We start from the raw sequence: 15,785 nt of genomic DNA, 5'->3' as shown, positions 1-15,785 counted from the left end.
ATATATATATATATATATATACATATATTATATGTTATTAACTACGTAAAACTTGCGAATATACAGCATTCTTTGCTGTCCCATTGTCTGTGCATATAAATAGATTGTCAGGTTTACCGACTCTTGAACATGCAACATATAATATATAACATAATATGTTATATATGTTATTATAATATATAACATATATATAACAACATATATATATATATATATAACATATGTCCATGGGAAAAACAATCCGTATTCAGATCTATACCTCATGATTCTAATGATTGCCCTTGAGCTTTGGTTATGGTGATTGCTAATCGAACATTCCCTGTGTCGCCGTCGTCATTTATATCGTCATTTATATTCCCTGTGTCCTGGTCGTCACTTGTGTCCCGGGGTCCCAGTCTGTAATTTATCTTTGAGTGTCTCGATCGTCATTTATATTCCCTGTGTCCCGGTGTCCCGGTCGTCATTTGTGTCCCATTGTCCCGGTCTGTATATACATTCGTTTTTAAATTGGTCTTTTTTTTTTGTTTTTCACTTTTTTTTTAGTTATACCTCATGATTCTAATGATTGCCCTTGAGCTTTGTTGATGGTGATTACTAATCAAACATTCCCTGTGTCCCCGTCGTCATTTATATATCCCCCTGTGCCCCCCGGTTTGTCTTTTTATGGTTTGTCCGCCGAATTTTTTTATAAGAAGATTCTCATAGACTAATACCATCCAGCTGTAAGAGTGTCTCCTTTTTTGAGCAAGCTTAGATAATTCTTTGGGGAAAAATCTAAACAATATAAAATATTAGGCTTAATGAACGGACAGAACTGAAACTATGAGTAATATAATTCGAATTGATGCAAGTCTCGTTCATTCAAATATCATGCTAAGTGGCTCAAAGCAGCGCTCAATTTCAATTTGCCTTTTGTTGAAGATCAAATAACAAAATTGATTCTCGTAGCTGATCAGCAGCTCCTTTTGTTTACGGGCAAAACTCCCTAAGCCTTATTCCTGTTCTCATTATAACGATTCAATATTTCATTGGAGGAAGGATAAAAAAAAATAATCATGGTATTATCGAATATGTTGATGATGTCTTTTTATGTCTAAATACTGTTCGATTTATAAAAATAATTTATAGATTACTAGCTGTTGGGGTGGCGCTTCGCGCCACCCCAACACCTAGTTGGTGGGGGCGCTTCGCGCCCCCCCCAAGCCCCCCCGCGCGCGTAAGTCGTTACGCGCCATAATAGTTACGCGCCATTGTAGTTGTGTCCCTATGTCCCACCTGTGAATATAGATAGATATATATATATGGTTTTAACTACGTAAAACTTGCGAATATACAACATTCTTTGCTGTCCCATTGTCTTTGCATATAAATAGATTGTCAGGTTTACCGACTCTTGAACATGCAACATATAATGGTCCATGGGAAAACAATCTGTATTCAGATCTATACCTCATGATTCTAATGATTGCCCTTGAGCTTTGTTGATGGTGATTGCTAATCGACCATTCCCTGTACCGGTGTCCCGGTCGTCATTTACATCCCCCTGTTTCCCCCGGTGTCCCCGTTGTAGTTGTGTCCCTGTGTCCCGGTCGTCATTTATATTCCCTGTGTCCCGGGTCCCGGTCGTCATTTGTATCCCGGTGTCCCGGTCTGTATATACATTCGTTTTTTAGTTTTGTTTTTCTCCTTTATTTTTTTCCTTTTTTTTTCTTTTTTAGCTTATTTAGATTTTTAGATTTTTTAGTTTTTTTATTAGTTTTTAGTTTTTTTTTCTTTTTAGTTTTTTTGTCCCGGTCGTCATTTATATCCCCCTGTTTCCCCCGGTGTCCCCGTTGTAGTTGTGTCCCTGTGTCCCGGTCGTCATTTATATTCCCTGTGTCCCGGTCGTCATTTGTATCCCGGTGTACCGGAGTTGTGTCCCTGTGTCCCGGTCGTCATTTATATTCCCTGTGTCCCGGGTCCCGGTCGTCATTTGTATCCCGGTGTCCCGGTCTGTATATACATTCGTTTTTTAGTTTTGTTTTTCTCCTTTATTTTTTTCCTTTTTTTTTCTTTTTTAGCTTATTTAGATTTTTAGATTTTTTAGTTTTTTTATTAGTTTTTAGTTTTTTTTTCTTTTTAGTTTTTTTGTCCCGGTCGTCATTTATATCCCCCTGTTTCCCCCGGGTCGTCATTTATACTCCCTGTGTCCCGGTGCTTTGTTGATTGCTAATCGAACATTCCTTTTGTCCTGGTCGCTTTCTCTTTGAGTGTCGTCATTTATTTTTTTCTTTTTTAGTTCTTTTAGTTTTTACCTTTTTTAGTTTTTTTTAGTTTTTAGTTTTTTTAGTTTTTTACCTTTTTTTAGTTTTTTTAGTTTTTTTTAGTTTTTTTATTTTTTTTATTAGTTTTTAGTTTTTTTGTAGTTTTTGCCTTTTTTTTAGTTTTTTTAGTTTTTTAGCTTTTTTATTAGTTTTTAGTTTTTTTTGTAGTTTTTGCCTTTTTTTAGTTTTTTTAGTTTTTTAGCTTTTTTATTTTTTTTATTAGTTTTTAGTTTTTTTTGTAGTTTTTGCCTTTTTTTTCTCTTTGAGTGTCGTCATTTATTAGTTTTTTCCTTTTTTTTTTTAGTTTTTTATTGGTTTTTACCTTTATTTTAGCTTATTTTTCAGTTTTTTCCTTTTTTTTAGTTTTTTTATTTTTTATTTTTTTTAGTTTTTTACCTTTTTTTAGTTTTTTTAGTTTTTTAGCTTTTTTACTTTTTTTATTAGTTTTTAGTTTTTTTTGTAGTTTTTGCCTTTTTTTAGTTTTTTCAGTTTTTTTTTTAGTTTTTTATTGGTTTTTACCTTTATAGTTTTTTTAGTTTTTTAGCTTTTTTATTTTTTTTATTAGTTTTTAGTTTTTTTTGTAGTTTTTGCCTTTTTTTAGTTTTTTCAGTTTTGACGTCACCTGATCCAGTTTTTTCAGGTGACGTCACCTGACACATCCATCCATCCATCCACAGACAACTTATTTTTATATATATAGATTATGATAAAAAATAGGGGAGGAAGAGAGAGAAAAAAAATGAAAAAGAGAAATTCTCATGTTTTGTAAAAATGATTCACCCATATGAGATTTCAGTCTTATATAAAATGTAACAGTTCTTGCTATAGCCCTAAATTCTTGAATGCCTTTTAATTTTACACTATTCTTTAGGGAAGAAGCATAATTTGTCGTGCTTTAAAACCTTGAGTCACTATTAGCATATTTGTAATTCTCTTTTTGAGTATCATCCTTAAAAACCTGCTTAGATTACCTTCATAAACACTATCTTAAATTAAAATCTAAAGCTAGTTGATTCTTTTGTATGAAAAAAAAAGTCTCTTTGGTGTTTAGACTCTGGAGTGTTAGACTCCGAAATAGCCTTTATTTTCAAGCACGGACAAAAGTTTTCGACACACTTTTTGTTTGTGTTTTCAAGGCTTCGTTTAGTATAAAACAAAAATACTGTTTTTGCAACACTGGTTGAGTAAAGAAATAGAAGTCTATTAAATTTTTTAACGTTTTTCATAAATTGGCTATAACTTGTATAATTCTAAAGTGAAACCCGGAAGTTAATGGAGTTCCTCATACCACTTATCAACAAGCTTCAAGAAGTCTGCACGACAGTGGGGACTGATTTAATTCAACTTCCACAGATTGTTGTTGTTGGAAGTCAGGTAGGTTAACCTTTGTACAGTGAATCAGTTGGTAAATATTTATAATAATGGAGTATTCATAATAAAATTTTGAAATTCAATCTGTTAGCCTAAACTACCAATTTAGAACACTAATGGGGGTAAATGTTTACTTTCATTCCAAGTGCTCTAAAGTACATAGGCTATTACTGCATATAGCAAGATTCTGACAATCACATATTGTTTCCTTGTTATTAATATAGAAGCACATCTATTTCTGGTTGACCCTCCTCCTCCATGGAGCAAACTGAAAATTACCTTAAATTACAGCTTGAAGCAATCTAAGGACTTTTACTTGTAGAAACTCCAGAGTTGATAACACATGACACATAGTTGAATACATGGTAAAATTCTAGTTAATTGACTTCTTGCTATCTCAGAAAGGGTTTAGGTTAGGAGAATGAAACCTTTAGGGATAAATCTACCAACTAAAGTATGTCCCGGGAAGGTATTTTGAAGCAACTACCTCCACTCCTTCTCCCTCTTGAGGGCCCTGACCTTTGATGACCTTTAAAAATATGTGTGTTATAAAAATGAAACCTTGCAAAATAAATCTTTTGCTTAATTGAAGTACAACAAAATTGTTTTCAGCTTCATAACTTTGCTCAATTCCATTTTATAAGGTTTTAAAGACATGCAAATACATTTCCTAAATCTTGAAAAAAAACATTAATATGGCTCAAAATGCTGGTCAAATAACAGGAATTGCATTTTCACAACTAAAGGCAGAGAAAAAGCAACTAGTAACTGAAAATTAAGGTAAATGTTGTTTTGTCAAAATTTCAATAGGTATAGACCTGTCATGTACGCAAAGTTCAGGGTCCTCTAGAGGGAGAAGAAGTGGAAGTGGGTACTTTAAAATACCTTCCCGGGACATACTTTAGCCTGTAGACTCATCCCTGAAAGTTTTATTTTCCTAACCTAAACCCTTTCCAAGATAGCAAGAAGTCAATTAACTAGAATTTTACCAAATACATACACTTGACTAGTGGTTTGATGTTGCTGATTCAAGGGCTTCCCAGTTGTACTTCCATTCTTTTTTCTGACCATTCATTGTCAAGATGGTTCTAAAAGCTGTCTGTGGTTTAAATGCTTAAAGCTGTCTGTGGTATCTGGCAGTAATTTATTCCAGAGGTTGGCAACACGGTTGGTAAGAAAAATGCATAAAGTGGGCTTGCTTACAGGTATCATTACCTATAGAGCAAAGCCTATTAGTTCATGAGTCCTGCAGGCAGCAGGGTGAGGTGTGTGTTCTATATCTATTCAAAAAAGAGTGATAAAACTAAAAAAAAACAAGTTTTATTAAATTGGCCTATTATAGAATGCAGACCTTGCCCCACTGCCTGCAGGGCTCATGGACTAATATGCTTTGCTCTGTAGGTAGTTTTACCTTTAAGTAAGACCACTTTATGCATTTTTGGTCTCATTGGAGAGGGATTTTAGAAACCTAAAAAATGAATATGCTTCTCTAATAATGATAAAGAAACAATATGCAATCATCAGAATCTTGCTATATGCTGTAATATGCACTATAGAGCACTTGGAACAAAAGTAATCATTTACCCAAATGGGTAAAAGGTCAAACTCTAGATCTTATTTTGCATTTTGGTAAGTAGGTTTGTTAAATTATTTTAATGAATTTCAAGAAGAGATCCAGAGCCATGGTGGTCTCTCAAAGGGGTAATGTACTTACCTCTACTCCTTCCAAAAGACATTGAATTTAAGTGGGTAAATTTCAGACGGATTACATTACTGACCTACTATTAAATTGAACATGCTGCTTGAATTCTTTTTTTGTACTCTTCAAATATTCTAATTTTTTTTTTGTGTAAATATATAAAGAGTCCACCACATACAGAGGCATGTTAAGGAAACAGTTCTTACTTCATACAATGCAAAAATTATCCTAGGCCTGGTTAACACATTTCACAACAGGAGAACCTTTATCTTAATTTCTTTCCTTTGTTTTCCAGTTTGTAATAAATTACCTTAAATCACAGCTTTGAGTGAAATAAGGACTTTTGATCATGTTGAATCACTCCTTGTGATGACAGTTGCATACATGGCTGATTAGATTCTGGTGCATCCCAGTCAAGTCTCCATGGTTTGTCACTCCACTCAGCATCCAGATGATGTTTGAATACATCTGTTGATTCAGCAGAAACAGTGTTCTCCTTGAGGTTGTTCCAGAGGTTCACAATCCAGTTTGAGAAGAAGCTGCATCCTACTCCAGTCTTTGCATGAAGTTTGCAGATTTGTTTTGGGTGTCCTCATGCTATGTGGGAGGGGTCAATCTCCAGGAGCTCATTTTCTTGATTGTTAGAGAGGAGTTTTTGCACCTGGATCATATTACCTTAATTACCTTAATTCGCACTTCAGAGCAAATTAGTTGCAAGAACTGTGATGCTCCGTAGTTGATGATGGCGATAGATCTGGTTGCTGTGCTAAGGTCAAGCAACAAACCATAGGGACTAGAGAGTGCTGGAGAGATGCAATTTAAGCCCACTTGGTAACGGTGATCACATGGTAGGTATGGTTCAAGGACCATTCTCCAGCAATTTAGAGTTGGCACCACCGCACAACAGCAACTTTGGATAGAGTGTGTGAGATGGTTGAGTATGACAAGCCGCATCATCCTCCAAGCTAACTCTATTGTGTTCCACGACTGCTATGGTAGTGAGGGCTGGGAGGGGTTTTCCCACTGGAATCTCCATGGTTTGGCCTCCCATTCCTTGTCAAGCCTCTTTTTGAATTCCTTGGGCGAGGTTGCTGAGACTGTCTCTTGGCTAAGTTGGTTCCAATAGTTCACCACTCGCTGGCTGAAAAAATCTAGTCGGACTTTGGTGTTAACGCTGGATTTGAACAGCTTTTTGTAAAGTCCTTGTGTTTGCTTTTGGTGGGGAGAGAAAGTGAACAGCTTCTGATCCGCTTGCTGGAGGTACCTGTAGGTGAGCAGCATGTCGTTACGCCTACGCTGAAAAACGAGTGTTGGGAGGTTAACAGATTGTAATCTTCTGCAGTAGGGCTGACTGCATAAACCGTTGACACCCTCAACATATCCCCATGTTTCTGCCTGTAGACTAAAGAAGGGAGGTTGATTCCCTCAGCTGTTCACTGTAGGGCTTGTTTTCCATGCCAACAATCAGCTTAGTGGCCCTTTGTTGGATTTGCTCAAGCACTACCTTGTTCTTTTTGAATCAAGGGGTGGCCAGGATGGTCCCCACCTCCAAACACAATCTTACTAGTCCTTTGTAGAGCTTGGTGATTACATGTCTACTTCTGCTGGTAATGCTGTGTTTAATGATGCCTAGGGCTCTGCTAGCATTGGCTGAGATCTTCTATGAGTGGGAGCTGAATTTCAACTGGGAGTCTGCAACAACTCCAAGGTCTCCCTCCTCCTGAACATGCTCCAGTATGAGGTGACTCCCAGGGTTTTGGGTCATAAGCTACTGTTGCTTTGGGTTGTTGTGTCCAAAGTATATGACCTTGCATTTTTCAGTATTGAATTCCAGCAACCATCTTTTGACCCAGGAGCACATGTGGTTGAGGGCAGAAGGGGTGTTGACAGGACCTATGAGTTTTAAATCATCTGCATAAAGAGTGGTTTTGTTACTGGTGATAAGGACTAGCTCATTTACATATATATTGAACAGGGTAGGGCCCAGGACACTGCCCTAGTGGACCCTGCTGGTGACTTTGACTTCATCAGAGAGTGCATGACTGTTTGAAGTCATTTTTTTTTAAATAAAATTTTCAAAAAAAGTAATGCATTTGATAAGTGTTTTGTCTGTCTTCAAATTTATGCTGAAAGATATGCCATCCTGCTGTAGCTTTTATAAGTAGAAGAACCCTTGCCACACAAAGTTTTCAGGAGTTTTTTTTAGTAATGATCTGCACTTCCACACTTTGGAGCTCTTGAATGTTATTTACAACTGGATTGATCATGGCATACTTGAAACCTGGGTTGGATTTGCCATAATGAATAACACCACTTTTGTCAACATTGAAGCTCATGTGCCATGTTTTTGCCCAGTTTTGAATATGGTCAAGATCTGCTTGTAGTGACTCATGATTGACTGCATCAAACAATTTTGAGTCATCAGTTTAAAGAGTTAGATGATTTGTAGCTAATCAAAAGATATCATTTACATAGATATTAAATAGGGTAGGTCCTAAGACAACACCCTGCGTCTCTTTCAGAGGATTGATTCTCCTTCATTATCAAAAAGCCTTACTCTCTGTATTCAAACAGTTTGTGGTAACAAACTGTAGTAAGGAGCGACCTGGCTCAATATTAACCAAAACTCTAAAAATGGAATTTTGATACCAATAGTTACATCAAACGAATTGCATTTTAATGCTGATTTTAAATATATAAGTTTCATCAAGATCAGTATACCCATCAAAAGTTACAAGCCTGAGAAAATTTGCCTCATTTTAGAAAACAGGGGGAAACACCCCCTAAAAGTCATACAATCTTAACAAAAATCACGCCATCGGATTTGGCGTATCAGAGAACCTTATTGTAGAAGTTTCAAGCTCTTATCTACAAAAATGTGGAATTTCGCATTTTTTGCCAGAAGACAGATCACAGATGCGTGTTTATTTGTTTTTTTGTTTGTTTGTTTTTTTCCCCAGTGATGATTTTATCGACTGAGTTGTCATAGAATGTCGCGAGAGGGCTCATTCTAACGGAAATCAAAATTTCTAGTGCCCTTTTTAAGAGACCAAAAAAATTTGAGGGCACCTAGGCCCCTTCCCACACTCATTTTTTCCCGAAAGTCACCAAATCAAAATTCTGAGGTAGCCATTTTATTCACCATAGTCAAAAAACCTAATAACTATGTCTTTAGGGACGACTTATTCCCCTGCAGTCCCTGTGGGAGGGGCTGCAAGTTACAAACTTTTACCTGTGTTTACATGTAGTAATGGTTACTGGGAAGTGTACAGACGTTTTCAGGGGGATTTTTTTTTGTTTAAGGGGAGATTTGAGGGAGGGGGTATTACGTGGGAGGATATTTCCATGGAGAAACATGTCATGGGGGAAGAGAATTTCAATGAAGGGGGCACAGGATTTTCTAGCATTATTTGAAAAAAAAAATGAAAAAATAAATATGAAAAGTTTTTTCTGCTGAAAATAAGGAGCAGCACTAACACTTGCAACGAACAAAAATTATTACGCGTATGAGGGGCTTACCTCCTCGTTATACCTCACTCTTTACGCTAAAGTATTTTTAGTAATTTCAATTATTTATTCTACAGCCTTTGTGATTCAGAGCTCATTCTTAAGGAATTGGGAAAAATTTAAGCTTTAGGGTAAAGAGCGAGGAATCGACGAGGGTTGAACCCCCTCATACACGCAGCAAAAACATATGAATATAGAAGTTCGTTGCGTAAATTAATTCGTAAGTGACTTATATGTTTTACCAATGAAAACGTTTGTAAAAAATTAAAAGTTCTTGTTGCTTTTTTAAGTAACCAAAAAATTAGAGGGCAACTAGGCCTCCTCCCTTGCTCGTTTTTTCTCAAATTTTCCGATTAATTGCAATTAATCAATATGCAAATTTTGTTTTAATTATGTATGTGCGGAGAGCCAAGATCAAAACATGCATAAATTCAAAAACGTCCAGAAAAAAAGTTTTCTTAAATGAAAGCAAGGAGCGACATTAAAACTTAAAACGAACAGAAATTACTCTGTATATGAAAGGGGCTTTTCTTCCTCAACGCCCCGCTCTTTACGCTAAAGTTTTTACTGTTTTAAAATGTAGAGTAAAGAGAAAGAGTCAAACTTTAGCGTAAAGAGTGGGGCGTTGAGGAAGAAAAGCCCCTTTCATATATGGAGTAATTTCTGTTTGTTTTAAGTTTTAATGTCTCTCCTTGCTTTCATTTAAAAAAAAAAAACTTTTTTGTTTGTTTAATCTATCTTTAAGAAAAGCTCAGATCCAGGCCACAAGGTTTATATTAAATCTGCATGATATAAGTTATTTGTTTAAGTGTGGATGTGGAACTTTACTGAATGCTTTTGCAAGGTCAAGCAAGAAGACATCCACAGGTAAGCCTTGATCAATCAGGTCTGTTTTTCCAATCTGTTGGCACTTCCTTGGTACATAGGGAAAATCTGAATAATTGGGTGAGTTGCTTGGCAATGTCTTCAGCAACTTCTTTTAGAAGACATGGATGTAACCTGTCTGGCCCAATGATTTGTTGACATCTAGCAATTTAAGTTTCTAAAGGATGTTTGAAATATCAATCTCAATAGGCTCCATTGGATGGTGGATTTGTGTAGGTTCATTTGAGTAGGGCTGTACCTGATGTGCTACTAAAAGCAGACATAAACTGGGCAGTTCAGTTCATCTGCAAGTTCTTTGACATCTGTTTATTCATCTCCTGAATCAGTTAGTTTAGATATTGATTGCCTACCAGGACTTGAACATGATACATATTGCCAAAATTTCTTTGGGTTATGCTTGCATTCTGTAACTAGTATATTCATATTGTAACTAGTAATGGCTACACTATATACATATTGTTAATAGGCTACACTAGTAATGGCTACACTAGTTACGTATTGTAACTAGTATGGCTTCATGATTCTGATAAAGTTTCCTGGTTAAATTTCTCAACTTATCTCCTGGTCTTTTAAACTTTTGTACTGGTCTAGACTCTCAGTTGCTTTGTATTTTTTCCAAGATCTCTTTTTTTATTGATTTGCTTTTTAATTTCCTTGGTCATGTATGGATGAGTCTTTAGCTTTCTCCTGTAAGCTACAGAAGAGTTGCTTTCTTAGATTCTAAGTTAAGTTAATTTGAAGTTTTCTCATTGCTTCTCTACTGATCCCTGCAAAATCTCACTCCAGTTCCCTCCTGATGCAATTGTAATCTGTGAAGACCCTTTAATAAATCCATTTGTTATAGTCTTTAGAAAGATCTGTATTTCTATAGCTATGTGGTTACTGTTACCAATGGGGGGGGGGGTGTAAGTTCTCATTTCTTTTGAAAGGTCTTGGTTATTAAGGAAAATAAGGTATAATAGAGTTAGGTTCTGGAAGATTCTATATTTCCTTGGTTGTTATGTTGCACCATCTTCATGATAACCAAATCCATCTGTCCATGATATTTATGGGAAATAAAATTCCCCAGCTATAACCAAATTACCTTTATGTGATGCACTGATTGTTAAAACATGATCTGCTATGGCTTGTTCTGTAACAATTTTAGATTGAGCTGAAGGGGTTCTATATATACAGGCAATTCTTGTGATACCAAGGTCAAGTGGAATCTTTAGATCAAATCAGACCAACTCAACATAATCATTAACAGGGGGAGTGAATACCACTCTAACATCCTCAAAGAGATTCACGAGGAACTTGCCACGAAATGCAATGTTAGCGAGGTAAAAGCGATTGTTGACTCTGCAATCACTGCACAAGTGACAGGGCTTGCACCAGATGCACTAGATGAATACATACGCCGCACAGTCAGAAGCGAGCAAGATCGGCAGCGACGCAAACTCAACATCGTCGGATACGAGATTCCGATCCAAGAAAGTGATGAAGACTTCCTTGCCAAATATTTCCAGGATACCTACAAAATAGTGACCAAAGTTTTCACTGTGAAGAGACTACCAGCCTCGTCTCCCACGGCTGGACAACCACTGCGATACCCACCAATCCTATTCACGGTAGCCAGCTTTACTGAAAAGAAACTTATCCTGGATGTCTCCTACCAGCGCAAAGACACAATTCGATTCTATGGCGACAGCTCCAAAGAAGATCGCAACGCCAGAAAAACCCTGTTGGAGGAGATGAAGAAGAGACAGGCAAACGGAGAAACAGACCTAGTGATCAGAAAAGGAAAAATCACAAAAAAACGGGCAAACTCGAGCAATTTCGATGGCGGGCTGCTCGAGCATGGACAAATAACCAGTACCTCTTACCCTCTCAGCCCCCCTGTAAATAGTCTATGTGTGAGTGATAATAATTATGTAACAGTAAACGTGTGTGAAAGTAAAAATAGTAAATTAACATTTACGTCCCCATGCCCCTCTGCATTGTCCCTCAATAGTAGCTCCGTGTACCTCAGCTGTAACTCACCCACTTCAACCATTAGTGAGAACAATAGTGTGCATAGCCAAAAGTTGCCTAGACACACCCGAAAACTTGTAAATATTATGACAGCTAACGTTGATGTTATCACCAATAAGATGCCAGAACTGGCAACAGTGCTCAAATTAAGTCAGATAGATTTTGCAACTCTGACAGAAATTAGCCCTAACAATTCCATATTTCAACTGACAGAAGACTCCATATGCCCCACTGGATACAACATCTTCAGCAATCTGTCCGATCCAAACTGCAGAAGAGGAGTTGCTGTTCTGGCTTCCAAGGAATTCCAGGTAAGAGAAATTTCTGTCCCGAATTCTTACTTACCTTGGGTTGAAGCCACTTGGGTATCCCTGTCCCTACCTAACGAAATGTTTGTCCTAAGCTCAATTTACACGAGCCCCATTAGTCCTTGCCAGCTGTCCTCTCAAAGAGCAATTGCTGAAATGACGCAATTCATACTATGCAACTTTGCAAAGGCAACTTTGCTCATGACAGGGGACTTCAACCTCCCAAGCGTGTTCTGGATGGATGGCCAGGGTTTGACCAGGTCAAGCCTTGAGCAAAACCCACTAATTCAAGTACTTGCTGATAATTTTCTGTACCAAACAGTAACTGTGCCCACAAGAATGCGTCCGGGACAAAATCCTTCAATACTCGACCTAGTCATAACCAATGATCCAAAAAAGGTGATCGGGACACAGACTCTCTGTCCGATTGGCTCAAGTGACCACATGCCAGTCCTCTCATCTATACAACTCAACTCCAAACCATCAAAATATACTAAGCATCCTTTACTAATTACAAGATGATGGTGGAAGAGCTGATGGATGCCAATCTGGAAATTCTGATCTCAGATGACGTGGAAGCTTCATGGCTAATCCTAAAAAACACCCTACTAGAGAGCCTAGCCAAACATACCAGCGTGACATGGAAAAAGAAACCAAAAACTCTACCTTTCCTCACCCCAAAAATCAAGAAACTATGCAATAGGAAGAAAAAACTTTGGGAGAAGTTTGTGAAACAAAAAACAACAACAGTATATGAGAAGTACAAAATCGCCAGGAATCTCCTCAGAAAAGAAACGCGGAAACTCACTGTAAACTACGAAGAACATCTGGCCAAAAATGTCAAGGAAAACCCTAAGTTATTCTGGAAACATATCTCCCTACGTAAACCAGGCAGAAACTCATTTACAGGCTATGCACCCTGTCTCTTAGTCCAAAAGTGATCAGTTGGATCGAGGATTTTCTGAGGGACAGAACGCAGCAAGTGAAAGTGACCAATGGACCAAATAGTTACGCACTCTCTGATGTCAATGTCACCAGCGGGGTCCCCTAGGGCAGTGTCCTGGGCCCTACCCTGTTCAATATATACGTAAATGAGCTAACCCTTATCACTAGTAACAAAACCACTCTCTATGCGGGTGATTCAAAACTTATAGGTCCTGCCAATACCCCTTCTGCCCGCCAATCCCTCCAAAATGATCTCAACCACATGTGCTCCTGGGTCAAAAGATGGTTGCTGGAATTCAACGCTGAAAAATGCAAGGTCATACACCTTGGACACAGCAACCCCCAGCAACAATACCTAATGACCCAAAACCCTGGATGTCACTGCATACTGGAGCATGTTCAGGAGGAGAGAGACCTTGGAGTTATTGTAGACTCCCAGTTGAAATTCAGCTCCCACTCACAGAAGATCTCAGCCAATGCTAGCAGAGCCCTAGGTATCATTAAACACGGCATTACCAGCAGAAGTAGACATGTAATCACCAAGCTCTACAAAGGACTGGTAAGACCGTGTTTGGAGGTGGGAACCATCCTGGCCACCCCTCGATTCAAAAAGGATAAGGTAGTGCTTGAGCAAATCCAACGTAGGGCCACTAAGCTGATTGCCGATATGGAAAATAAGCCCTACAATGAACGGCTGAAGGAACTCAACCTCCCCTCTTTAGTCTACAGGCGGACACGTGGGGATATGATCCAGGCACATAAACTCCTCTCTACCAATCAAGAAAATGAGCTCCTAGAGATTGACCCCTCCCACATAACTCGATGACACCCAAAACAAATCTGCAAAATTCATGCAAAGACTGGACCAAGATGCAGCTTCTTCTCGAGCCGGATTGTGAACCTCTGGAACAACCTCAAGGAGAACACTGTTTCTGCTGGATCAACAGATGTATTTAAACGCCGTCTGGATGCTGAGTGGAGTGACAAACCATGGAGATTTGACTGGGATGTACCAGAATCTTCCGCCAGAATTTAATCAACCACGTATGCAACTGTCATCACAAGGAGTGATTCAACAGGATCAAAAGTCCTTATTTCACTCCAAGATGTGATTTAAGGTAATTTAAGGTAATCATATTCTACTCTAACTATTACCCATATACCCCTTCTGCAATAATTTCAACTCAAGTTTGATATTACCCGGTATCCAGGAATACAGATATAACTATCCTCTGATCAAGTATTACTATTCTTGGGACTCAGCTCTGTTAACATCACCAAATTATATCCCTTATGTGTTCCAAGGCTTTTCTCTTCCTCAATCTTATTGGTTAACTGATCTGGATTGGCTACCAGTAATAAAAACACCTTACGTTTTTGTATATAATCTTTTTCATCCTCATCTGCTCTGCTTGGTTCTAAAACACTGTTGTCACTAGACATCAACTGAAATGGAAGGGATGAAGCATTAGTACAACTTGAGGGAGATTCAGCAGTGACAAATGTTGCTGATTTTGAACTAGATATTGAATCACTTTGCATTCCATTATTTATATCAGCAACACTCACAGATGAAAAGTCTTTACATTCAGAAGAAAAAATATGCTTACTAAATACACTATAAAAAGAAGGTGGAACATCACTACAAATACTCCATTGGCTGCAATTTTTTCTTGGGCAATTTCTTCACCTCTTATGACAAGATTGTTTTTGTCCTTTGACATCTGGTCCTGCAGCTCTATGCTTTTTTTTTCTATCCTCTTTTGAGTTGTCTTTACAAAACTGTACTGCATCTTTGAGTGCACACGTTTCAAAAGACTGTTTGGCTATTTTAAATCTAACTGAAGAAATATTCACTGTGAACTATACTGGGACAATTGGTGCTTGTCCAGCTGGAGTACTGGTGATTGTTTTTTTTTTTTGGCCTGAGTTTCTGCATATTACAAACATCAGTGTAAATTGAATAGTTTTGCAAGAGGAAGTATGAAAACAACATCAGCCTTACATTGCTGATCATGGCTGTACAAAGGATTTTCAGGCACACCAAAGGCTACCATATTGTTCTTCCTTTGTTGACAGACTCTGTCTTTTCTCATAGACTCACTTAACTTCTTATTAACTTTTGCAGCAAGATCTTGTTTAGTTGGAAACTGCTGGTTCAAACAAGCAATTTCAGCCTGTAACTTCTCAACCACAGGCTGCATTTGTTGAACAGTGCACATTTTGCTTTAATTGTCTTCAATACAATCTACTCTTCATGCAACCCCTGCAACAAAGACCTCCATATCTCTCCTTGGTTCTTTCATAGTTACTGACAATATTGTTGACTTCTTGTTTTGTTATACTGTATCAGGCCTTAGGGGTACCTTTAACACAATGGGCACAGCCAATGAAACTCTCTTCCATCCCTCAGCCTATTATTGAGGCTGTACTTTGCTATCAGCATATCTCCGCCCAATATACAGAGCCTCTTGATACAGTTGTCACAATTCAACACAGGTGAAACCGGTATTAATTTGGTTTTACAACCAGCTCAATTATCTTCCCCTGATTTTCGTGTTGATAATTGTTTCTGTTTAGCTAGTCTTTCTGTTGATATTATTTAGCTTTTGCTGCTTATTTAGCAGCAACACTGTCAATAGCCCAAAAATTACTGCCTTGAAAAAACTAAAGGTAAATAGGAACTGTGGTAAATACAGTTAATCAGGCTATCCCCAAAATAACATCCAGAAAAACAATCCCTAAACACACTCC

General features: G+C 37.7%; 1 protein-coding gene across 1 annotated transcript in view; it reads left to right on the top strand.

The window, feature by feature from the left end:
- Positions 1-3,575: 3,575 nt before the first annotated feature.
- Positions 3,576-15,785, top strand: part of LOC136040709 (uncharacterized) — a 51,667-nt gene continuing 39,457 nt past the window's right edge. Inside the window, exons 1-2 of the mRNA XM_065725012.1 lie at positions 3,576-3,677; positions 10,980-12,089. Coding sequence (XP_065581084.1) covers positions 3,576-3,677; positions 10,980-12,089 — 1,212 coding nt within the window. The remainder of the gene's footprint in view (positions 3,678-10,979; positions 12,090-15,785) is intronic.

Source organism: Artemia franciscana, chromosome 21, assembly GCF_032884065.1.
Source record: "Artemia franciscana chromosome 21, ASM3288406v1, whole genome shotgun sequence".
In the NCBI taxonomy this organism is placed as follows: domain Eukaryota; kingdom Metazoa; phylum Arthropoda; class Branchiopoda; order Anostraca; family Artemiidae; genus Artemia; species Artemia franciscana.
This window is presented reverse-complemented; position numbering and strand designations above follow the sequence as displayed.